General features: G+C 39.3%; 1 protein-coding gene across 2 annotated transcripts in view; it reads right to left on the minus strand.

The window, feature by feature from the left end:
- LOC129775902 (ATP-binding cassette subfamily G member 4-like) overlaps positions 1 to 26,916 on the minus strand; it is a 56,892-nt gene that overhangs the window by 10,032 nt on the left and 19,944 nt on the right. The window contains exons 2-5 of one of the 2 annotated variants that reach the window (XM_055781125.1): positions 21,660 to 22,238; positions 1,271 to 1,397; positions 679 to 884; positions 47 to 621 (exon numbers count right to left, since the gene is read on the minus strand). In XM_055781125.1, coding sequence (XP_055637100.1) covers positions 47 to 621; positions 679 to 884; positions 1,271 to 1,397; positions 21,660 to 22,006 — 1,255 coding nt within the window. In that variant the 5' untranslated portion in view covers positions 22,007 to 22,238. Of the gene's footprint in view, positions 1 to 46; positions 622 to 678; positions 885 to 1,270; positions 1,398 to 8,385; positions 8,707 to 21,659; positions 22,239 to 26,916 lie in introns of those variants that run through there. The other variant, XM_055781124.1, reaches the window with a different exon arrangement.

A 26,916-nucleotide genomic window follows, 5' to 3' on the forward strand; every position in this document is an offset into this window, starting at 1 on the left:
ATTTTTACTCATTAGTCTGAACATGAAACGGGATAAGAAAACTTACCATAATTGGCGGGATTGTGGTAACTAGGACATTCCAGCCCAAGCGAAGCAAGGAACGGAACCAAACCGTTCACAAGTCCTTGATAGATGCATTGTCCTTCCGTCAATACGTACAAATTGTCAAACATCTCGAAAATCCTGGCTGAGGGCTGATGGATCGTACAAACGATAGTTCGTCCCCCGCGGGCCAGTGATTTCAGCAGGTGAATTAGTTGCGAGCAGGTCGCACTGTCCAGTCCACTGGTTGGCTCGTCGAAGAACATTACAGGTGGGTTATTCACTAGTTCTAAGGCGATCGACAGCCGCTTGCGCTGTCCACCGGACAGATTTAGCGCCAATGTGCTGGCCGCTTCGAGCAGCCCCAGGGTTTCGATAATTTCTTCAACAATTTCCTTCTTCAGATCGAGCGAAATGTCCTTCTCTAGCTTCAAGTTGGCAGAAACCATCATCGCTTCCCTCACGGTCAGATATGGCAGCAGACGATCGTCCTGCATGATGTAGCAGGAGAGTTTGCGAAACTTGCGCAGATTTCGCTCTTTACCGTTAATTAGCACCGATCCGATCAAGTTGGACGTTCTGCAAATTTTGAATGTAGGTTAGGGATCACGACGGAATATGACATACGGTGCTTACTTATAACCGGCGAGAATATTCATGAGCGTGCTTTTGCCCGCACCAGACGGTCCCATGATGGCGGTCAGCTCACCTGAGCGAAATTTCCCATTGATACCTTTGAGTATTGTTTTGTAGCTACGTTTGTGTCCTTCGGACACCGAGTAAGCTAGCTCGTTAAATTCGATATCGATCGAGGGCCTCTTTGGCAGATGTGTGAGCGACACCTGGAAAACATAAAAAAAATCATATACGATTAGTTGACTGTGGTTACCACACTAATCCGAGACGGAAGAGAGCTGTTGTGGTTATGCAACAGTGGATCAATGTAGGCGAATAATCTTATCCTTATCAGAATGAACAGATGTGGAATGAATGTCACTGCAATAGATGATTTATTGGTTCAATAAACTAGCGATTTGTTCGGTCTCAGATTTATTGAGTGTCCGTTCTATAATAGATATTTTCGATTTTGGAGATCAGGTCGTATGTGTTACTGTTTTGGATTTCAGAATCAAAAATGCGAGACTATAATAACAGAGCCGAAGTTTGAAATGCTGACCGTCTCCTTTAAATTTGCCACGAAACAGACGAATAAAAAACACATACTCACCATTGATTTCTTTTGGCCATTTTCACTGCTGTTTAAAACTTTCCTTACTAGTCCATGTGGAAAATTTGCATCCTTACTCTGCCCGTTTGTTATGATAGCGCCATTACAGAGCGCGCTTTGAGAATTCCTGAAGCAGGAAAGGAAATAGAATAATTATTGTTCATTTGTAGAAGCAAACATATTTCACTAAAGATTGAATGAATAGGAGATGTTATTAAAAAATATTTTCTATCGATATCAATTTGTAACGAGTTCGAACGTGTAGAACGTTGTTTAGAAAAAATAAAACGAACAAGTCAGAATCAGAAATTGTAAAAACAAGAAGAGGAGATATCTTCAGATTAAACAGAACGTACTCTATGCAGTAGTGAGGGCACGAGCTGAACGAGTATTTGAGGTCATTTGTACTGGAGTTCAAAATAATTAGCGGTAAGAACAGTAACAATAGTAAGAATAGTAAAATTCTATTTTTCGTCAAATTTTGCGATAAATCGATAAAAATGTTACCCAAGTTTATACAGAACCTAATGTCTATTTGATAATGAGTATGAATTTTTCCATCGAATTAAGAAGTAATAAACCGAGTTGAAACTCATGCCCGGTTATGTGAAGAATATCTGACATAGGTAACATAGTTATCAGACGTACATATTTATTATTTATAAGAATATTTAGTATCTTTCCAATAAATCATGAAATAGCCAATTTACATCGGACTCTCCAGCTATTCAGCATTCTTAACTATTTTTGGGTACATTTAATTTTTTTTTTTGAGTTGCTTACCAAGCACCAAAGAAAATCAAACCAAACACTTACATTTGACACTTATTGTACAACATGGCGGAATCGAGCTTCATAAACATTCATGTATGAACAAACAAATTTGGTGCACGATTCACGATTCAGATCGCTGTCAATATATACCAGTCCACGTTTTCGCATCCAGTTCCGACACATAACTGCGACAGTTAATCACCCCGTGAAGGAACAGATTTGTGAGTGATTGCACGACCAACAGAAAAGTTTGTAATTGGTCCCAACAAGCGGGTGCGGATATTACCATTTCAAATCACCAATATATCCCGTCCCACGAGCAGCATTCCACCACGTAATAACCTTTCGTGCCAATCCACTCCAATACAAACTCTGAATCGTTCGACTATTGTCGATAATATTACCACACAAGATGCAGGCAATCGGTCTCGCATCGACTCTGATGCTGCATCGCGTGTTAAGACTGGATGCCCTACAAGGCTCAACCTGAAAGTGGCAAAAAAGGATCAAGCTGACAACGACATGGTGTCTTTCTATGTTACCCCCTTCGCACCGGAACAGAACGAAAACGACTTGAAGAAGCATATTCATGATATTGTTAACATTGACTCATCTCTATTAAAAATCACCAAGCTAGTACCGCGAGGGAAGAGTCTACAAGATCTCTCTTTCGTATCCTTCAAAGTTGTCGTATCAAAAGCCGTATCTGAAATTGTCGGTGACTCATGGTACAGGCCTGATGGGGTAACGGTACGTATGTTTGAGCCTAACCAAAAAAACGGATCATCCATCCGTCACCTAACTGCAACTTAGATCATCGCTTCACAGGACGCACCGAATTAAGCACTATGGAAGACTCCTCTCCGTCTGACACTGTCGTGCTGCATCCTGAGTCTAACCAGCAGTGTCCAAGTCGTCCTGGCTCTGTGTTCAGTTCTGGAGACGGGGTCTTCCGTGCTGCCTCCTCTGGCAAGTACTCTCTAAATACGAACATTTCATACGTTGAAAATCCATCACATCGCAGCTTCTTCAACTCTGATAGTCTTCATCACCTGGGACGCAAACCGTTCAGTATTATGGGAGACTCTGAGCCCCCCAGCACAGTCGAGCATTTCCTGCCTGCGTTCAACAGTCGTCCCAGGCCTGTGCTTGGGTCTGGTGGAAGAGTCGTCCAGCCTGTAATATCAGGAAAGTATCCATTGTTTTCATCTTGTTCTCCACATAATGGATCTTCGCGTTACAGCGACCGTGTCCCGTGTAACCATAACACACTACTGGAAGATAACGTACTCATCTATTACCAGAATGTTGGAGGCATCAACACGTCAGTGGCGCAATACAGATTGGCTTGTTCAGACGCCTGTTACGACATCTATGCATTCACGGAGACATGGTTAAAAAGCAGCACACTCTCTAGGCAAATATTCAGCACAGAGTTCACAGTATATCGCACTGATCGGTCACGAGACACGAGCCCTAAAAGTAATGGTGGTGGAGTTTTACTTGCCATTCGGTCAACTTTTCAATCTCGACAGCTCCATCCACCGAATTGCACTGGTGTTGAACAACTGTGGATGTCCTTCACTCTACAATCAAAATCTGTTTTCATCTGTGTATATCTGCCTCCCGACCGAGTAAGAGATTCTGAATTTATAAATCAACACATAAATTCTCTCTTCTGGATTGTATCGAAGATGAGTACAAACGACGACATTCTTGTTATTGGTGATTTCAATCTATCTTCACTCAAATGGTGTATCAACGATGCCGGATTCCTCTATATTCAATCCAGTTGCTCAAACATTGGACCCTTAGCGGCTGCCCTTCTGGATAGTTATAGTACTGCAGGTCTCCGTCAACTAAATAGTGTATCCAATGCGAATCATAGACTGCTCGATCTATGTTTTCTCAGTCAGGAGCTAATTTCCAACTGCTTAAATTTTTGAGGCACCTGAGCCACTAGTGAAACATTGCATCCACCACCCACCTCTACAAGTATCGCTAAAATTGTGCCAGGCTTTTCCTTTTCAAAACGCCACAGGAAGCATCTCATACGACTTTTGGAAAGCTGACTTCGTTAGAATGATCGCTTTTCTCGACAACATTAAATGGGATGAAGAAATGCGAGGTTGTGACGTGAATGCCGCATCGAATATATTTACAAGTATAGTTGGTTACGCAATCGATCAGTTCGTACCAAAGAAAATTTCGCTCTCACCAATTCACCCTCCATGGTTCAGTCATCGTTTGAAGCGCCTAAAAACCTCTAAGCGGGCTGCTTTGAAGAAGTTTTGCAAACTGCGAACAGAAGAATCGAGAAAGAAATACATACGAATCAACAAACAGTATAAGGCGCTCAACAAACATCTCTATCGCAATCATCAGTATCGTCTTCAACATAAGCTTAGATCTAATCCCAAAAGTTTCTGGAATCACGTGAAAGATCAACGTAAGGAATCCGGCCTTCCTTCCACGATGTCCAATGGAGATCGGGAAATGTCTACCGTTGATGGAATCGCCGATTTGTTCATGGCACATTTTCGCAGTGTTCTCGTTAGCGAAGTGGTTTCTGATGAACTCGTTTCAAATGCTGCAAGAGAAATTCCCATGCACTTAGCCATTGAACCCCATCCACATTTATCGATAGATGACGTCCGTAAAGCTGGTCTTCGTTTGAAAAACTCCACCTGCATTGGTCCTGATGGAATCCCCGCCTTGGTGATTAAATACTGTATAGACGTCCTGAGTACACCACTTGCAGCCATATTCAACTGGCTGCTGCTGTGTCCAAACTTTTCGAGTTAATCGTCCTAGACTACGTTAAACACAGTTGTTCCAGTTATATAGCTGCTGAACAACATGGATTCATGAAGAAAAGATCAACATCAACAAATCTTGTGCAATACACATCATTTATAATCCGCGAGCTTGATAACGGGAAACAGGTTGATGCTGTCTATACTGACTTCTCGGCTGCGTTTGACAAAATCAACCATAAGATTGCTGTTGCCAAACTAGAGCGGCTTGGCTTCCATGGTGCACTCCTCAACTGGCTTCGATCTTATCTCACGGGTCGTCAAATGTCCGTCAAAATAGGCGATCATGTTTCTCAACCTTTTCCTGTGTCTTCTGGTGTACCACAAGGCAGCCATCTCGGTCCATTCGTATTTCTCAATCAAATGCCAGAAGCTGTCTTATGCGGATGATTTCAAGCTGTACTTTGTCATAAACGATCGTACTGACGCAGTTTTCCTTCAATAACTGTTGGACATATTTGTTGAGTGGTGTCAAAACAATATGATGATACTGAATGCTTCGAAATGCTCTGTCATCAGTTTCTGTAGGAAGAAATCACCCATCTGCTTCACATACTCTCTTCGTGGGCAGTCACTAAACCGAGAGTCTATTGTGAAGGATTTGGGAGTAATGCTTGACTCTCATCTCACCTTTAAACAGCATGTGTCATATGTCGCCAGCAAAGCATCTTCTCTGCTTGGATTTATCTTTCGCTATGCAAAGGATTTCAGAGACATTGCATGTTTGAAAACCTTTTACTGTTCAATAGTCCGCTCAACTTTAGAATACTGTTCAGTAGTTTGTGCGCCGTTCTACAATAATGCAGTCAATCGTATTGAGTCCATACAGAGGAGATTTGTACGCTTTGCTCTTCGAAAACTACCCTGGAGGGATCCCGTTAACCTGCCAAGTTACGAAAGTAGATGTAATTTGTTGAACCTGCAACTTCTAAATGTGCGTCGAGACCTGTCTAAGGCAATGTTTATTGCTGATCTATTACGGTCAGATATAGACTGCGTTGCACTTCTCCAACAGTTAAACATACACATAAGACGAATAAATTTATGTTCCCACTCGTTTCTGAATATTCCGGCATCTCGTACAAACTATGGTGCAAATGAACCTCTGACCAGCATGTGTAAAATATTCAACAAATGTTATTATATATTTGACTTTAATAATTCTCGTGCTAGTCTTAAGTTTATGTTTTACAATATTATATCACCATGACTATTGAATGTATAACTTGTTTGTAATAATGTAATAATGTTAGTGTTATGTATAAGATAGTTTAAGTAAGTTGTATCTGTTGGTTTGAATGTAATCTGTTGATACTAAAAACAAAAGAAAAAAAAAGAAAAAAAGACGAGCATGTGCAGGTTTGGTGGACAACAATTGGATGTTTAAAATGAATTGACGATTGGCTCGTATTTTCGGCGCTTCGATGTCTTGTTTGTAACGTTCTCACTATGCCTCACTTCTCGGCAACTGTCGAGCGATTTTTTTCTGAATATAATCAGAACAAAAATAGGCCTCGTAATCGGCTCAGCAACGATACGATGAACTCGAAAATTTTAATAAAATCTAAATTCAGAAAAACTATGTATAAGCATCATCAAACACTTGCAAATATAAATGTAGTATTTGTAGTAAATAAATGAATTTTTTTTTTCATGCTAATAAATCAGTTTTTTCTCTACAACGAATATTTTCGATGGTACAGATTTTTGGAAAAAAAGTGCAGATGGGAAAGATTAGTAACCCCTCTGGTACAGATAAAAATGTGGCAACACTGGGTGTCATCAATTATGAGCTACTAAAAGCTGGTCAAACGATCAATGGAGATTTTTACAGGCAACAATTGTTCCGTTTAAAGGGATCTATTGCCGAAAAACGTTCAGGTTATGTGACCAGACATAATTCGACAATATTCCATCATGACAACGTCCAAACCTTGCGCCTTTCGAATACCATTTGGTTCCGATCGATGCAGAACGCTTTGAGTAAAAATACGCTTTACTTCAGAAGAGGATATCAAAAATTGGACGGATTCATTCTTGGTTTCAAAAGATGAACGCTTATTTCGCGACGGAATCCGTAAATTGTCAGAAAGATGGTGGCTAATACTTCGAATTATTTATCAATTAATTTTATTATTTGAACAAATGTGTTTTTCATGCAAAAAAAGTAACGAACTAAGTTGCACACGCAACACAAAAAAAAATTACAGTTGTCTTATGAATTAAACTAAAATTGTTTATTTCACGTATACTTGGTATAATATATTGACAAAACTGCGTGAGAAAGAATAAGTGAAGCTAAAAATTAACATAGAACACGAAAAAATGACATACGAAAAATGTTGCCGTTCATTTATTCTATGAGATTTTTTTTCTTTTGTCAACAGTGAGCATTATTGGTCAGGATAAGTTCATTTGTTTACATCATAGCGTCACTGGAACAAGCGCATCGCGAAAAGATCTCACACGCTCACAATGATAATCCCGAGCTATCTGCTCGTGAGTTGGCAGAACTGTTGAATTATTCTAAATGCACGGTGTTCGATATCTCGAAACTTCTGACCATCAACGGACAATCCCGTAAGTGGCAGAAAAGCAAAGACAGCTAATCCTAAAACTGATCCTGAAACTCGAAAACAGTTGTTCTTCTCAAACGGAACCCAAAGTCGTCATCGAGAGATACGGCGAAAATGGCAGGAGCTCCACACTCCTATGACCAGAAAACAGAGAAGACAGTTAGTTTGAGAAGTTTTAATGTACAAGTTGTACGCGATTGTATTGCGAAGCAAAATTTGGATCCCAAACGAAAAAAATCATACCTCGATCGATCGGCAGAGTGTCGCGGCGGACTAAGAGAAAGTGTTTCGTTTAGCAAGCAATCTATGGATGGAAAAGTGACACTTCTGGAACCATAACCCATGTAATTTATCAAAAGGAAGGCCAAACAAGCAGGAAATCATTGGCTTCACAATAAGCATAAAATCCAGTAATTTATACTGGACATATTGAAAGATGAACGCGTAATTTTACTCTAACAAGGTTTTCGTGTCCGATTTTTTCAACCTTTATGCTTATAAGCAATAATTCTTTCGTTCAAAGTCTACACCGAAAATCGATCGGCCAGTCTCATAGTTTGAATATTCGTATGCATTTTAGTGTTTTTCATTCACGATTACGTTCCCCCCATTATAGCAAACCTCCGACAAAGCATCTGATCGTTGTGGCCCCTTGTCGCTAATAGTAATTCCATTTCATTTTTCCCTTCCTCAAGCACTTCTTTATTAAATCAGGTTACCAATTAACCCCTATAAACTACATCACATGCATAAACTGATGGGAACAGCTGGCATTTCGTAGACGCTTTTATCTGTATATTTTTCTGTTATAATCTCAACAGACTGTATGTACATTTAGTTATTAGTACATTCATCTATTTTCGCTCACTTCACATGTTTGGGTCAATATCACACCCGATTACCGAAACTGTAATTAAAACGGACAAAAACATTGAAACACTTCACCGACCTTGCAATCCAAACCTCTGAACCGATATCGGATGTTTGGTGAAGCGCTTCCGCCTCATTTCCACGGTGTATATGGAAACTCAAACCATAACTTTCATCACAGCTTAAATGGTGGAGACTCGTCCCTCGGTCGCCCTTTTCCAACTCATCCAAACTGCTCGCCCCGGATAGAGGAAAGCTCAGCCTTACTAAGGGAGCCCGTTTCGGGGGTAAGCTCGTGAGTTCTTCGTACGGAGGATCATCGTCCTCTAGGCTAGCACTGAGACGTTTTATTATTTTGGACATCTTGCCGATGCTGATAGAACTTTCTTCCGCTCGCGAGAACCGCGACGAAGCAACTGAAGCTGAGTTGATTGATTCGGACGGACGAATTGTTGCACGACTCATGGAACGATGCCATCGCCCTTACCGTCACTTTACGCTGTTCCCGCGTTGTCTCAGTTCGTGATAGTATAGAGACACTTCAGTGATTATAATCATACTGGTGCTAATCACTAATGATTTAGCTGTTCTTGTCTTACGTTTTGATGAAAGGCGAAGATTTGGAAGGAAATTAGTACAGCAATAATTTGCAAAGAATTACAAATTTTGTAGTCCAAACGTAGTTATTCAATTAATCTTAATGGATTCATTGATGAACAGCGAGCAGCCGATGTACTGTTTGGTGCTTAAGTCAATCACGTAATCAAGAGCAGATCTCATCTAGACACATTATATCGGCATTGTCAGCTTAATTTTTTTGATCGAAAAAAACTATGGGTGGGTTATACGTACGATATACCCGCAAGATTGACATAGGACTACCTTTGGCTTAGTAGTCATTTGTGTGTATTGATTAAATTATTGATTATGCCAGTTATTGAGACAATTTCCGAATTCAATTGCGTTCAAAACCTTGCACCCCAAGCGTCACGCTCTCGTTTTCGAAACTTTGAACTTACACCTCCAATACAGAAATGAAAGACGTGGTCCCACGTCAAAACAAGAAACATATATATATATATGTATATATATATATATATATATATATATATATATATATATATATATATATAAATCGAATCTCATCACGTTAGCAGAAATCGTAAAGCAAGCGAAAATCTAGATTGCTTTTGGAAACTCGCTTCAAGTATGGAACAATTGCAACGCCTTTCCTATAATCCAAATTTTAGCAGAAAGCCAACACAATAAATACTCTACCGCTGTTCTATAATCTGGTCCACGTACGATCTGGAACAATCTCGGGATTGATTTTACGGAAGAAAAACATAAAGTAAGCAAAATTCAAATACAAAAACCAAAATCTAAAAATGAGAAAATTACCCCAATGGGCCTCAGATAAGATCATAGACTTTTTGGGAAATTCCCGCCATCATCTGTTGCACATGCTGCAAATCAACCTCAGCGGCCAGTTTGTCCTAATATGGCCAACTGTGCAGCATCTCGAGTCACCTTTCGTGCCTTCTTCAACTTCCGCTTGATAATTACCCAATATTTCTCGATTGGGCGGAATCCGGGTGAATTGGTTAGATACATATTCTTTCCGATATAATCTACTCCGTTGTATTGGTACCACTGAAATGCCTTCCGGTTGTATAGCAGCTTAACCGTTTGAGTGCGGAGCGAATTTCGTGCGCATATGTCAGAAATGCGGATGGGTTTGGGTCATCACACAAAGGTCCGGCGAAATTCTGGCCTGACTCGGCAAGCTGCCATTTGGGGCTGTCCACATACCACGTGGACATAAAAATCATGTTTTTGAGCACCCCCCTCCCCCACCGTGGACAATCGTGGACATTTCCTATACCCCTCCCCCTGTTGTCCACGTGGACATTAAAACAATTATATCTAAAAAAATTCAAAATAATATTGAACATCTCTTCAATTTGATTTTGGGATTGATTCTATTTTCTATTCTATAGATTTATGAATAAAAATGGTAGCTTAATTATTAATAATGGTTTGTTTTGTATTCGTTCATTCTCTCTCCAACATTCCACGGGAAGTTAGTTTCTTCCAAATTCCATTTAGGTTGTCAGGCTGTTTTCACCGCTGAAATTCATCTAAAAAATTAACTTGTGAATCTATTCTCGGGAGTTCTTTATTATTATTCTTATTATTATTCTTTATCATATACAATTATTAACCGACAGAAGTTGATTGAGCTGTTGGTCCACCCTTCGTTTGGGCTTGTTGTTAAACCAATAACAGTCATTTTCTAACAATTGTGTTAGAAATACTCTTATTAAGTATCTCCGTGAAACCCGCATTCAAGTTCAATTGTTTTATAAAGATATTGAAAGAAATCTCACACTGACTGATTATGACGAAAAACATATAAAAAAGCTGCCAACAAAATAAGCTCTGTAGACTTCATACTGAAATTTATGATTCTACTCTTCATATCAATACGTACTGGTATTATTTCTGAACATTTCCATTGATTTATTGTGCTGCTTTGCTGTTTCATCGAGAAAGTGAAGAGTGGTACGTCAGTGTGACATGCAGCCTTAGCGCATTGTATCCCGCGAGAAACACTTTACGTTACGTTATTTACGTTGAGCAGACTTTTTGCAGTTCCAGCTGCTCGGATCATTTGGTAATGTTTTTACGACTGAGCAAGAGAACGAGCTATTAGATTATATTCTCGCTATGGGACAACGATTCTACAGTGTTATGATGAGAGAAATCCGGAAGCTGGCGTATGGTTTGGCCGAAATCAATTAGTCGGAATAGATTGATCGGCTGGTTTTCGAAAGCACCGCCGCCAGAGCATTCAGAGGATTCAATCGCGTTGCAGTCGGGAAAGTCTACGATTTACTGGACGAACAGCAGAAATACAACATTCCACCAGAAAGGCAATTCAACGTCGATGAAACATCAGTAATTCCAGTAACTATCTTTTGACGTAGGACTACGTCTAACCGGAAGATATAGGGGGTGAAATGGAAATCTAGGCACTGAACAAGTAGGAAAAAATGCAAGATTTGGAACGCTTATAACTCGAGCATTTCTCAATAGATCGCAAAGGTTTTTGCATCAATTGATAGGAAATATGTCTACGCATCTATCATAACGAATAACATTTCATTTTTCTTGAGATAAATAATTGAATAATTGTGAAATATCAAGCATTGTCAAAATGCACTATGTGTCCATTTTTTATTGGTCCATTTTGTGCTCCTCAAATCGTACCGACCAAAACGGGCAACCAGAGCAGCAGCGAAATAAAATGAAGCACGATTGGAAAGGAAAAAGAAAAAAATTAACGAAACATTGGTCGCAGTCTCACACATGCGTAATTCTCGAGCCAGCCAGTCAGCTTAAAAATCCCCGCTCCGCTGCCGTAACGATCATTCTCATTCAAACCGTACACCACATCGGTTCGCATCACAACACATCAACAAACCAACCCAAGCAGCCATGTCTGGACATGGTAAAGGAGGAAAAGTGAAGGGAAAGGCAAAATCCCGCTCGAACCGTGTTGATCTGGAGTTCCCCGCAAGGGTAGCTAGGCCGAGCGCGTTAGTACCAGTCCACCTAGCCGGCGTTATATAGTTTCGGCCGCCGAAGTGATCGAGTTATCTGGCAAAGCTGCTCGCGACGATAAGAAAACCCGCATTCGGAACAGAACACATTTGGTTCGGTGGACATCAAGACAACAGGCAGTTGCAGCGAGTGGCGAGTGGCAAACGCAATCGCAAAACGGCATCAGGTAGCAAAAGAAAAAAGTTTGTTCTTTATACAAACTGCTTTGGTGGCAAATCCAGAACAAGGCGGCATCGAGGGCGTTCGAAATGGTTTTTTTTCAAAACCACGAGTACTAAGTTTTCTAAATTGGAACCATTCCATAAAACAAGGCGCTTTTCAGGGCCATTAAACCTTCCAAAAAAGAGTTTAGGAAATACAGTTCAATGCTTTCTAAAACATTATCCAAAATAATAATAAAACACAAATTGATTTTTTCATAATTTGTTTGCCAGGATCTGATGAGTATGTGAATTTGGCAGTTGTTCTGAGCTTATTGATAGTTGGGGACTTCCCTATAGATAGGTAGGTATTCACGTAGGAGAAGAAAATAAAACAATATATTTAAAATATATATTTAACAAAAGCTGTCCCCTTTGTATAGTCCTACGTCACTCCGGTTATGTCCCCGACATTACCCACCCGTCTTTTTCCATAGGAGCAGCAAGTAAACTAAAAATTAAAAACTTCATTCAGAATGGATTTAGCTTCAACTTCAAACAAATGATCTCTAAATCAACGATAGTCCAACGTCACCCTTGCGGTTATACCATAGATATAACTCACTTCCTGTTTTTTAGTCTTGGAAAATGTTAGGTTGTTCCAAAATTCGTGCCGACTTTAAGGGAAAAAAAACCAATGCATCATTCTTATAGACACACAATTATTCATATATATTGGGTCATTTAAATAGTATCCGCGTTTTTCTGTTTGTTTTCTGGATGATTTTTTGACGTAGGAGTACGACAGAAGACAGATACAGCAACAAAACACGTACCTAAGAAAACTATGTCGTGCTTTTTTCAAATTTAAGATTCTAACATTCTTTGGTGGTGTCTTCGTCCTGGCGGAATGTATGATCCTCTTCTGTCAATGTAAATAAATCCATCGCTCTCAATTCATTTGCGTTACTCTCAGAATACACATTTCAGCGGGACATTTCAATGATATGAAAAGAAAATTGGTCTCTTATTGATAAATACGGAGTACTCGTAAGCAGTAAAATGTAAAAAGCAGTAAAAATGGTTGTATTTTCAAAAAATATTCATTTTATGTGTTCACGTGGACATTATCTAAGCCCCTTCTTCCCTCACCGTGGACATTTTCGTACCCCCTACACCCCCTCAAGTTGTCTACGTGGTATGTGGACAGCCCCTCACAGCCGGGATGTCAATTTCAATCCATCAAATTGTTCGAACTTTCGTCCCATCAAGAGGTATTGGGCAATTAGCAATAGCAAACTGAAGAAATGTGGCAGAATTATAAAAAAAACAGCTCGAATGAAAAAGTGGTGGAACAAGATAGCGAATACGGTTACAGGCAGTACTGTGCTGAAAATGATGGGCGGTATCACTTGAAAAGTTCCATAATTCTTCCGAACAGTTGACGAATAATTTTCATGTATTTTACCTTAAAGTTCATTTAAAAAAAACTACAAAATGACATGCTCCCCTTTTTTGAAAGTTATTTCTATGCTGAGAAATGTCCTATTGTATGTGACCAAATTATAACTGAAAAAGACTGTACATGGAGAAAATGAAATAGTTTATGTTTACCGAACAGTGTCCAAGACAAAACCTAAATACGATTATCTTAGTTATTATTAAAAATTATTATGCTCATGGAAGGAGATTTTGACGTGTAAAAAATAAATTATACACTTCGATTTTTATGTCTTGGGACAGTATTAGTTTTGTCAGTTTCAATATTTAGTAGCACTGCAAACGTTGTCTGGTTCGAAACGTTACAACAGGATGCACTTCATGAAGATTCCCTCCATTTTTTGCGGTTTCAGAAGCTGTTTTGCAGCTAAGTGCACTTTGAACAACAAGCGATACGGGAAAAAACGATTGGATTTTTTTTTAGAAAATGTCTGGCGATGGTAAGCTTGATTTGGTTTATCCCATACTGTATACTTCAGCGCAATGTGGAAGCTGAATTCCTTCAAGTTCAACACGTTCACGCCGGCCCTGTAATTCATGCTTCTTGCCCACTGGCGGCTGCGCTTAATACTTTTCGCCCTATCGGACGGGGCTATTCCAGACAGTGTTTGTCGTTTTTCTGAATAATTCACTTTCGTTTGTTCAAATATGATCTTGCAAAAGTCATTTCCTCCAGTGGCATCCGTTTGGTGTTACATGCTACGAATCATGACATAATAACGATGAGGCAGTCTTGTGCGAGCCACCGGTGGTATGCGCCGGCGTGAACGTGTTAAGGAGTTTTTTTTTTCATAATCGTGGTTTTTCAATTGTGTTGTTTCAAGAACCTGCGCATTATGTTATAAATTACAAGAATCACCGATTTCTACAGAACCGCAAGTTGTTCTGTTACTTACAGCCCTTCCGATGACCGCTTGAGAGACAATGGAACCATTCCAGTTGCAGCATACGTAAATTGAAGATTGTGGTATATTTCCGATTGTTTGAAGTCACTGTTATCCGGTTATGGATGGCTACCATAAACTCTCCTGTCTCAGAAAAGAGTTCACCTCCTAACAGCCACGTGTTCGATAATGATTTGTTGACATGCGCTAGCTCTTTTTTTTCTCTACACCCATACCTCGCTTTACGGCCTAGATATGTTCCATCAAACTCGGCCGCAAAATGAAATGCCGTATAATGAATCAATCAGTTTTCAAAAAAAAAATTTTTTTTTTGATTTACAAAAAACTCAAACTTTCACGGCTGTGCGACACAAGTAAATGAAGTCCGATTGAGCTGATATTTTGCAAAGGGTAGTTTTTCGTGGGAATTAACATTTTTAGAAAAGATCCGTTTGAAAATTCGAGATGGCAATTTTCATTGGCACTCTAATATAAACCTACCTAGATATATATACATCGAAAAAAAAAGATTTATTGCCGTTATAGCGAAACATTTTAGGCCGTAAATCGAAAACGTGCCCTAGTTGAAGGAGGCCGTTGTAGCGAAATACCGTATAACGAGCGGCCGTATAACGAGGTATGGGTGTATTATAGTGACTTTCAATACATTTTGGCTGGTTCGTCTTTTTTACTTCCATTTTTGGAAGAATGTCGGGAGTGAGAATTGAACTCGTGACAGGTATAGATCTTACCACTTCGCCAGATCGCCTCCATGCGCTAGCTCTCAACAATGAGGGTACGTCCCATGAAGTTTCTGGAGAAGATTATGTAGCGCTTCTGTTGGTGCCGCTAATGATTTCAAGTCGTTCATATAGAAGCTTTGGTTCAATTTCATTATTCTTTCGATACGATAGTCATGGCGGTTTGGTTGAGGGCATTATCCAGTCTCTCTGGAGTTGCCCAGTCTGAAGTTGATGATCCAATTTTGATCGAAAGAGCTCTATTGCAGATATAACATTCAAGCCATTGAACAAGTTTCTCAGAGGATCTCATTCAAATCGGTTGGAAATTTGGCCAAGGACATGGACACAGTGACTTCAAACAATCGGCTTCAACGACCAGTAAAATTTTGAAAATGTTTCCATGTCAGGTGGGAAAACTATTACCCTTTTCACCTACAACATCGAGTCTCACTTGTGGTGAAATGGCTGTACCAAAAACTACAACATCGAATCTCACTCGTAGTGCACTTGCATATCATAGGGCGCTAGGTCGCTTAGCAGAGTAGTGAAATTACCGATCAAGGCGTGCGCATTTGGTCCGCTCTTTTGGAAATTAATTCGTAGGTTTAAGGGTTAATTTGTCGCAGATACACTGGCACGTTGATCTGCACGTACAAAGATCTCGTAATGCTATCTACTAGAAAATAACAGTTCATCCAATATGTATTACGTGAATATTCTTTAAAACTATGTATCGCAGAATTAATTGTTCACATGTGTTAATTCACAATGAGTATAGGGAGGGATGGGTAAGAGAAAGCGCTGCATCAGCAACAGCCATTAACTATTTACAAGAACTGAACCCAACAAAATCGATAGAATTGCACATTTCTACTAGGTTCATACTTAATGCAACGATTGGTAAGTGTTATTACACTCGCGCTTCTTCTCTCATATAGGGTGGAGTAAAATCGCAAAATAGCAAATGTGCCTTCGCTAGGAAAAGTGAAGGAAAAGTTGGCGACACTCAGCTGTCCGGAGAAATAAAGCGGAATAATGGAAGCAAGTATAGTTTTCTCCCATGGTTTCAACCTCCGCCAGCAGGGATGTTTTGCTCAAGGCTGTCATAGAAAGGCTCGTTGGTGTGGTGTCCCAGAAAAAAAAGACACAACAGATTCGCATTGGCAGTTTCGTGTTCCATAGGCGTGAAGCAAAAATGATCATGGATTTTCTTCAGGTGAAATGAAAAAAAATTGAGAGTAAAAGATGTCAGTGAAAATTCACTTTCCCGATTCAATTGTGTTTTCTATGTAATAGAGTAACATGCATTCAGCAAGTTGTGAAAAAATATTCAACGAAAATAGTGTCTGATGATGATTAAATATAATAAGAGTAAATATTAGGTAGGGGCAGAGATGCCAACCTTCCTGATTTTTCAGGAATTCCCAGACTTTTTGACACGTTTCCTGATATCCTGACAAACACTGAATTTGCCCTGATTTTTCCAAAATGATCCTGATTTTTCCTGATTTTTCTTGATTTTGTACTTTTTACTTTATTAGAATGAAAATTATCCGTAATATAAAATTTTCTGGTTGGAAATGAGAATTGTCATAATAGCCTACATAAAAAAAGCTTTCCCGTCCGCACTTGCATAATGTATTTTTTTTGACGTAGGACTACGTCTTTCATTTCTATACCGGGGTGTAAAATCAAAGTTTCGAAAACGAAAGCGTTACGCCGGAGACCGAGATTTTGAGTGTTAATAGCTCCTAAACAACTGAACGAAATGGTATGATAAACACTTCATTCGAAAGATAAAATGTCTACGCGTTCTATACTTACTTTTTGATCCAAAAACTTGTTTCAATAGTCTTAAAATTGCTTTCAAAACAGACTATTGAAATCACCAATCGGTATATAAGCGAGCGCCGCTCGGAAATCCACTCAGTTCTAATTGAACAGCGATTGGAGCGTGTTGTCGCTGTTGTGGTGAAGCACTTCGTTTATCATGAAAGCGCGGATGAACGGTGTCACCAAGAGCCTGTTTGTGCACCTTAGGCCAGACATGAGTCCATCAGGAGGAGAGTGATGCCACAAACGGTTCCCAGGGAAGATCTCGAAGCAGCCGCTACACACACACACACACACACACACACATACACGCGTGGAATTCTTTCCGTTTGGATGCCATTCAGCATCGAGAAAGATCCGGAAAATAATCTGCCAGCTCCTCTGGGAATTTAAAAATACATTCATGTGAAAGAGTTTATTTGAATGTTTTCTATCCATGTAACACTGTGACCAAATATGTTTCAATCAAGTGCTATTAACAGATGGTTATCGAGTTAGCATTAATCACTGGTGGGTTTCCAGTATCGAGGAAAATGTGGAAATATCTAATCGTTACTGAAAATAATCTGCCAGTTCCTCTGGGAATTTAAAAATACATTCATGTGAAAGAGTTTATTTGAATGTTTTCTATCCATGTAACACTGTGACCAAATACATTTGGTTTTGTGATTTTTCAATCAATCGCAATTAACAGGATAGCTTCTGAAGATTATTCTTCCGCATCAGTAGGATATTTTCGTATCCAATATTGGATGCATAAAACCTTGTACCTCCAACGTAACACTCTCGTTTTCGAAGTCCCCCAAATATTCATTTATCCATTCATTCAGAATGGATTCAGATTCAACTTCAAACAAAGGATCACTTAATCAACGATAGTCCTACGTCACCATTGCGGTTATACCATAGATATAACCCACTTTCTGTTTTTTTGTTTGTTATCTATATATTCCGAAGCGATTCGCTTTATTGAAGATACCTTGTCGACATTTATTAAAGCTTGAAGTTAGCGTGATACTCTATCAGATAAGCACGCCCAAAGGCAGTTTCAAATCGTTATATTGTGAATGAAAATAATTACTTGTTATAATTCAAACACGTAGTCCTAGTTCTTACTTTAAAACTGTGTCAATAAAATTCCTGATATTTCCACAAAAATTCATCATCATTAGCATAATCTTACGATACAGATCTCGAAGTTGGACTTATTCAGTATTCTCGAAGATCCATTATGAGCTTCTACTAATCAAACAGTCAATAAATTCCCACAACTACTGATCGTAACAAACCTGAGGAACATCCGCAATTAGTCAATGCGATAGCCGTCGTGTTCCATCAGAGCAACGCCAAACTTCATGTCTCTTTACCAACACGACAATATATGTTGGAATCTGGCTGGTATGTGCTATCCTACCAGCTAAACTAACCGGATATTGCACCTTAAGATTATCACCGATTAAGGTCGCTGCGAATTCCTCTCAAGCATACGAACTTCGACATTATGAACAGTATAGAAAATATATTCTTTTGTATATAAAACAGTTTTCGGCGAGAAAACAAACATGTTCTGAGAGGATATAACTTTAAATAAATGTATGTCTGCCTATGAAAATCATGCGTTTGTGTTTCCAAAAATCGGTTCGAAATTTCCGGACAACACAATATGAGCATCCTAATTTCTCCTGATTTTTATTTCCATTCTCCCTGATTTTTGAAAATAATAGTTGGCAACCCTGGGTAGGGGATAAAGTTATCCACTATTCTTGGGTGAAATACAAAACTTCTTTTAATATGCTTCGCGTTGTCCGGTTTGGGTCAAATATGCACCATTATGTTGGAAAATTTCCAAAGGTAGCTTCATAATGACTTCATCATAGAAGTCTTGGTCCATATTAGCGAAAAACCATAGCAATAGATTTTTTCAATCTTCTCTTGATTCCAATTTCTAATCACTCTGGAAATCTTCCTATGCGAGAAAAAGGTGATAATCTTTTGGTGCCAGGTTCGAACTATATGGTGGATGCATTAAAACATCCCAATCAAGCTCTTGGAATTGTGTGGCCTTGCGTTGTCCTGATGGAACACAACACCTCTTCTGTTGGCCAATTCTGAACGTTTCTGGACAATCGCAAGCTTTAAACGGTCCATTTGTTGACAGATCATAATTCAGTGTATTACACTAAACAATAAAATTTAAAAAAAAATTCAATTTTTTTTTTAAAATTACAAAAAAAATTGAAAATAAATTAATTTGCACGTATTTTACTGTTGCAGTATCGACACCATAAACATCAATCACAATTTCAGCAGCCTGGCTTGCATTTTCGCATTTATAAAATAAAAAGTGTAAAGTGTACCGAATTTTCTCTTTGTTGACCTCCATAGTTAACATCCTTTAACTCACTACTCTATGGAGTAAACAAAAACAAACGAAAAATTATTTTGTGAGTGTGAAATGTCACCTTCACAATGAGCATAAACTTGAAATTGTTTGATCGATACTACGCGAGATATTGATCTCTAAAGCCAGTCAATGAGAAAATAATGGAAATAACTTATAAAATAATGGAAATAACTTATAAAATAACTTTTTCCCCAACCTAATATTTATTAGGACAACGAGTTTTGAGGATTCAAAAACCATCAAGTAATAACTTTTATCCAAATTTTAACAATTAATTTTTTTGCTTGAATCTGTCTTCAGGTCTTCACTATGTAGTCCTGACACTCACTTAACCATTTGTCTATACATTTCCTTAATTCCACTAATACTCACAATTTTACAGGGTCTTTCAGATTCTAAGCTCACACAAAAAAATCGAATAGCTCCTTATAAAAAAATTTTCCGCTCCGTCGAAAAAAACACTGAATTCCGTACTTCGGGACGATAATATTCGGCTACTCGTTCAGTCTGATCAGATGGTTTTTAGTGTCAAGATGTACAATTCACAAGGCCGTGTATTTTTAGTGAAATCGTATTACTCGAGCAACCGAAGCTTTAATGATACTTTGTCCTCTTATGGTTTTCAACATTTCTCGTCGTCGATTACTTCCTCTGGGGGTACGTACCGTTGCTATGGTAATAAGCCACAAAATTTGGAGGAACTTAAAGAATAAAAAACTCGGATTTTCAACAGCATCGAAGTCGTAATGTTAGAGTTGTGAACGCGTTATCGAAAAAGGGGTGGTGCATCGGGAGACAATTTTTTCGAGCGCCCTATGCTCAACAACAAATGTGCTTAGACAGAAGCTCTCTCTCCTCTCTCGGCTAGTATTTTTTGTTATCTTTATGCTTGCTCAATTTTGCTCAAAATGCGGTCGAAACTAGAACCATTTCGCGAACGCAATGTACGGTTCTTAGAACTGCACAGAAACCTAGGCAAAAAGTATACGGTACAACATTTTAGAAGCGAAAGTGTTGCGGCTTCGACTGTTAACCATATCCTAAGATCTCCAACAACTACTCGAAGCAAGGTAGTGGAAGATCAGCCAAAATTATGGACGCATGAGGACTTCGTTCTCTATTTCGTGTCTTCGACAACAAGGAATCATTGAGCCAACGGGTTGCCGCAGAAAAGTTCAACTGTTCTCACCAGTAAATCTGCAAAGCATTGATTCAGAATAAAGTGTTGAAAAAAGACAAGAGCTCCGGAATAAACTGAGAAACAGATTTCGATGCTGAAATCCCAATGCCTTCGGTTGGTTCCGGAAAAGTTTTGTTTTAGACGACGACACATAAGATTGAAAAGAAAGTGATTCTGTACATTGCCATTTGCAAGAGAGGTATTTCTAAGCCATGGCTCAAATCCTCTGGTTTAGCTGTTGATCAATATGTGTACCAGAACGAATGTTTGATGAAAATGTTGATACCGTTTCAACAAAAACATCATGCAGATGGACAATACGTGTTTTTGCCGGAAGAAGCGTCATCGCATTACGTTGCTGCACAATCGTTACTGAATACCCATTTGTACCTAAATACCTCAATCCGACAAATGTGCCTCGGCGTCGCCCAATCAAAGATTTCTTCGGGATTCTTTTTTTAACATCTTGAGAAAGAAATTCCAATATTTTAGTTGCCACTCGTTACATGTTGCCCAAAAGCTGTCTCAATGGAATTTCAGATTAAAACAATTGATTCGTATTAGCCCTAACTTAACCACTTGACCTTCTTTCTTTCTTTCTTTCTTTGTTTTTAAGAGGCTTTAAACTTTGAAGTTCATTCGCCTCTAGCACTTGACCTACAATATCTCTAGTATCGCGGTCGGCCAATTTGACCAAGAATGATAACATCGAGCAATTAGGTTAGGGGGTTATAGCATCACATTATCTATGTTCAGTTCGGAATAATAATTTTATCCATGCCAATACGCCGAATTCTTCCATCGAGTATAATTTATATCAGGTATAGGAAACCTGAGTGCACGAACGAATCACAATAAAAGACACCGATAAATGGTGTGATGACACATTCCAACAGGCGGAAACCACTTCAATGCGGTTCCCAGCGGAAGGTGGCACACAATGAATAGTAAAATTAGCGCTTGAAACGATTATCGTGACTTGTTCTTCACCCTTCCCCACTGTAACCCGATAATGTTTAGTCTACTTATATCTAGCGCTTACCCAATCATTCCGTTCTTGAGATTATCGACCAGTGCCGGTGGGGACTTGCAGCGTACATTTTGGGTGTACGAATTGTAGGCAACTGCCGTCAGATCTGTACTGTTTGATAGATTGAAGGGCCCACTTCTGGTTCCAATTCCGGCATGCAAAGTTGCCGATGGTAGATGAGGCATCGGTGAGGCCGCACTAGCTATTGGTGTAGACATGGGAGGGGCAGATGCTGCTTGCGATGCATTAATGTCCACAACCGAAACCTCAGTGAGTTCATGCGGTGCTACTCCCGGTGCTGTCGTTCCCGAAGATACAGGCATCGCACTGTCGCTGTTAGTTTTGCTGACCTCAGCCATTGGTAGCACCAAACAGTTGTACGTTGCTGCTTGGTTCCGTGGTGTGTGAGAGTTCGGAGGGATGATTTTTCACGCCACGAAACGTTCGCTCAAGGCCTATTGCGGCCTAATCGGACACCTACGGTACATGCTCCGGCTGGAGCTGGCTCCCGCTTAATTTTGGTAGCTAGACTCCGTTTGGTCTTTTCCCTAGTAAATTGAGCAACTTATTTGCTTGTGATGACGTGTCCTCCTGAAATAACAAAAATAAAACATGCGGATTATTGTTCGTTTCCTGGGATAGTTTTGCTCGGGTACATTAATTTCAAACAGTAAACGCAGTTAACACCAATTAAACGTGATATCATTCTCTAATGGTTACAAATTAAGTCTCCAAGGATAAGTGTATATAGAGATACTCTAATGAAGCATGGGAAATAATGTATAAATAATATACATCTGTTTACAGCTCCATCTTCAAAAGCTGTTGACACCTAATGTTGAATGTTGAATTCAACGATGCAATGTGATCTACGCAATTTCAATGACGATCGACGCTGAAACGATATCAGCGATCACGCCTCCGAAAAGGGAAATCAGTTACAAGCAACTCACCGAGGAAGCGCGTCACGGCTACACGCGACTCATGAGGGGAAATGCGTGCAACTATGAGGCTCCCTTTGTAAATGATACCCTTTTAAAATCACTTATCAACTGCTTCGCATCGAATGAAACTCCGCATGGAAGGACAGAAATTATAGCAGATACGTAGAATAAGCAGTTGAATGACAGAACCGAATTAGATCATTACTTCGGTTCATTTGTAGGTTGAAGATGCTATGTTTGAATTTATTACCCTTTGCAATATAACATTAGAACACGACGACGGTGCTATTTTTGCCCTATCATTAACATTATCGACTTGGGCCATCCAGTGATATAGTTGAACATTATCCAAGAAAGGGAGAACAGCAGTCATGAAATATAGTTATTTGAGTACAGCAAAAGTATCTAATCGATATCATCCCAGATTGAATGTTTGAACGTTAGATAGTTATCGTATTAATGCTTTCGACGCTCCGTCACCCAGATATGGGTGACAATTTCCTCGCTCAAATTGAGTTGGATTTTTAGAAGGAATTTGATAGAATAGGCATCTAAATGTAACTATAAGATATGAAGAAAAATAATTAAATCATAATATTATACTGTTTATACTATATTTTTTATTAATTTATAGTACGGATGGTTTGTACTGCAGTTTTTTGCAAAACCCCTATACTATGACTTTGGCATGTGTTATTGTCATCAATTCGTCTTCAATTGGAAACAAACATTGCTAGATCATGTAAAACTTATCTATAAACTAGGTTTGATCTTCATTTAATAATTTAATCTCAAGTTGGGCTCTGCAAGAAACTCAAAAACGTCGCGTTGGGCGTCGAACGTGTTAATGGACTATGTGTCTTCGCTCGAATAATATTATAAACTATACAAGCTTACGAGAAAGGTGGACAAAAATAATGTGTAGCAAAATCTAAATTTCGATGTAACTCAGATGAATGCAGAATGAGCGTAGTCGTGCCATTGTGTTCTTAAATATTTGAGGGTGCATTTTATAAAACCCTCGATTGAGTGATTATACGAGGGTCGTTCAAAAAATAAGTTTCAGTACCTCAGAAATCGCGGAAAAATGAAGTTAGGACAAAAAACAAGGTGATCTACGTTTTATTTTCTATTTTTCTACATAATCGCCATAACGTTCGAGGCATTTTTCATAGCGTGGCAAGAGTTTTTTCTATTCCGAGCGCGAAGTGCGTAGCGTTCAACTTTTTGAAGTACGATGTAACTGCGTCACGAGTTTCTTCAATGTTATCGAATCGTTGACCGCCGAACGCCTGTTTCATCACCGGGAATAAGTGATAGTCGCTAGGAGCGAGGTCTGGGGAGTAAGGAGGTTGCTCGAACACAGTCCAATTGAATTTTTTCAATTGTTCTTGAGTTACACTCCTTTCGTCAATAAACCTGGCCTTTTGTTCTTAATCGCGGTTCTTAATCGGTCCAAAACTTCACAATACCAGCTATATTTCTGTTCACCAAAAAAAGGTCAACAATGTTGGTTAACGCCTTTAAAAAAATAAGTCGTCACCAAATTACCATTTTTCTTTTTGGATATTTAGTTTGGTATTCGGCTGCCAAGAAGCTCAGGAGAGCGAGTCTATCACAGAAGCAGACTGAAATAAACGGCTACTACTAGATGTCCACAGATTTACAGGCTTTTTGAAACATCCAGCGAACTGCAATGCATTCACAAGTATTGAGAGTATGTACATTAGGGTGGCAATGGATGTACGGAAAAAAAAATTATCATCGAATTTCAAAAACCGACCATATACATTTTGTTTATTGGCCCAAAAAATAACCTGTGCAAGGTTTCAGCTCAATCGGACATGATTTAGGGGTGTCTCAAAGCGCTCATCCTCGAAAATCTTCCAACGGGGGAGTGAAGGAAATTTGGAAAATAGAAACGTCGAGATCTTGTGTCATCTCAAAAAAATTTGGCCGAAAATCGACCTTTTGGGAAGCTTGAGAGGCAATGAAGGTATGTGAAAAAAAAATTTCGAATTTAAAGAAGCGACCATATACATTTTGTTTATTGACCCAAAAAATGATCTGTGCAAAATTTCAGCTCAATCGGACATGATTTAGGGGTGCCTCAAGGCACTCAAAGTTTTGATTTTTTTTGGACATTCAGGCTAAGTCCCAAAAAGTCGATTTTCGACCAAAAATTTTTTTTAGAGATAACACCAGATCTCGAAGTTTTATGCATTTCTAAGTCATTTGGCATCGAAAAAAAAAATCGATTTTCCAAATTTTCTTTACTCCTCCCTTGAAAGATTTTCGAGGATGAAACAATCAGAACGCTTTGAGGCACCCCAAAACAATGTCCGATTGGGCGGAAACTTTGCACAGATCCAAGGTACGTTTATGACAAGGAAACCTGGACTCGAAGTATGTAGGACACGATTCACTTATACATTCTCAACTATGACATCTTAGCTTTTACGAAAAGTAGCGGCAGCAAAGCAATTCATTACAAGTGTTTTTTTTTGTTGCGAATGTTACGTGTTTTGCTACTTTTTTTTTAATTCTTCAACAATACGTGAGATAGTGAGTTAGTGAACCATTAACGTGAAAGGCTTTCCGGAATTAGTACCCTGGATGTGTTGTTTCTGTGCTGCTTTTTGAAATTTGTCTTCTCCAGCGGCACGACTGCGAAGGAATATATATAAAATATTTCCATTTTCAGACAACTCTATGGCTCGATGTATGGCACCCGGATGCATTAGTGTTCGGTCATTGATGCCAGAGCTCGAGTCCAACTCGAATTATGAAAACATATCCCACAAATTATCATTTCCGAGGGATGTGACCATTCGAATGAAATGGTTTTGATTCTTCGGACAGGACCTAAACAGCAATACTAAAAACATATACATTTGCTCGCTTCACTCCAGTCCAGATTGTTTCGTGCATTTTGATGGCTTGGAAGAACAATACCGTCGAAAACTGATACCAACAGGTAAATTTAAACAAACCCAGATTATACAATTAATACACAAACAGTTTATATGTAGCTGTTCCTACTGTCAGAAAGGCCAACGATTCTCATATCTCGGGAAATCAAAACCGGACGGCTCGCTGAAGCAGCTTTCAGCTTTCTAATGGGACTAAACAAGACTATCCCGAGAGGGATATTTCATCAAAGGAAATCGGGAGCAGCATCATCAACATCTTTAATGAAAAACCTAGCGATTCGGCCGGTTCCGATGGCATAATTCAAGCACTACGGCTGGAGGTAGCTTCAGGAAGCTCAGAATTACCGAACCACAATTTCCCCTATGTTTTGATTAGGTTTTGAATCTAAATAAATTATCTTTACGCTGCAATGAATAAATATATACATTAACCTTAAATACAATATATATTAGGCTGTCAAAAAAGTCCTGCGGTATTTCCGCGAGGTGTCGTTGTAAGCGCCTAGTTCTAGTTGTATTCATTGTATCGAGTCATACTATAGCTTGTTGGAATTTGGTATTTTTGCGCGCTATAATATATTTTTTGGTATTTTTGCGCGCTATAATATAGTCCTTGACAGTGTTTTGTTTGGTTAAGTCGTTCGTGAGTTATAGTGTCACAAATATGGAGCAAAATAAAGAGAAAATCCGACATATTTTACAGTACTACTATGACAAAGGCAAAAATGCTTCTCAAGCTGCCAATAAAACTTGTGCAGTTTATGGACCCGATACAGTTTCCATTTCCACCGCATAACGATGGTTTCAACGTTTTCGTTCTGGTGTAGAGGTCGTCGAAGATGCGCCACGCTCCGGAAGGCCTGTCGTCGAAAATTGCGGCAAAATCGCTGAATTAGCCGAGAAAGACCGGCATAGTAGCAGCCGTAGCATCTGCCAAGAGCTGGGGATAAGTCATCAAACAGTTATTAACCATTTGAAGAAGCTTGGATTCACAAAGAAGCTCGATGTATGGGTGCCACACAAGTTGACGCAAAAAACATCTTTGAGCGTATCGACGCATGTGAATCGCTGCTGAATCGCAACAAAATCGACCCGTTTCTGAAGCGGATGGTGACTGGCGATGAAAAGTGGGTCACTTACGACAACGTGAAGCGCAAACGGTCGTGGTCGAAGCCCGCTGAAGCGGCTCAGACGGTGACCAAGCCCTTATTAACGGCCAGAAAGGTTCTGCTGTGTGTTTGGTGGGATTGTCAAGGAATAATCTATTATGAGCTGCTTCCCTATGGCCAAACGCTCAATTCGGACCTGTACTGCCAACAACTGGACAGCTTGAAGGTAGCACTCATGAAGAAGAGGCCATCTTTGATAAACAGAGGCCGCATTGTCTTCCAT

Source organism: Toxorhynchites rutilus, chromosome 3, assembly GCF_029784135.1.
Source record: "Toxorhynchites rutilus septentrionalis strain SRP chromosome 3, ASM2978413v1, whole genome shotgun sequence".
NCBI classification, from domain to species: domain Eukaryota; kingdom Metazoa; phylum Arthropoda; class Insecta; order Diptera; family Culicidae; genus Toxorhynchites; species Toxorhynchites rutilus.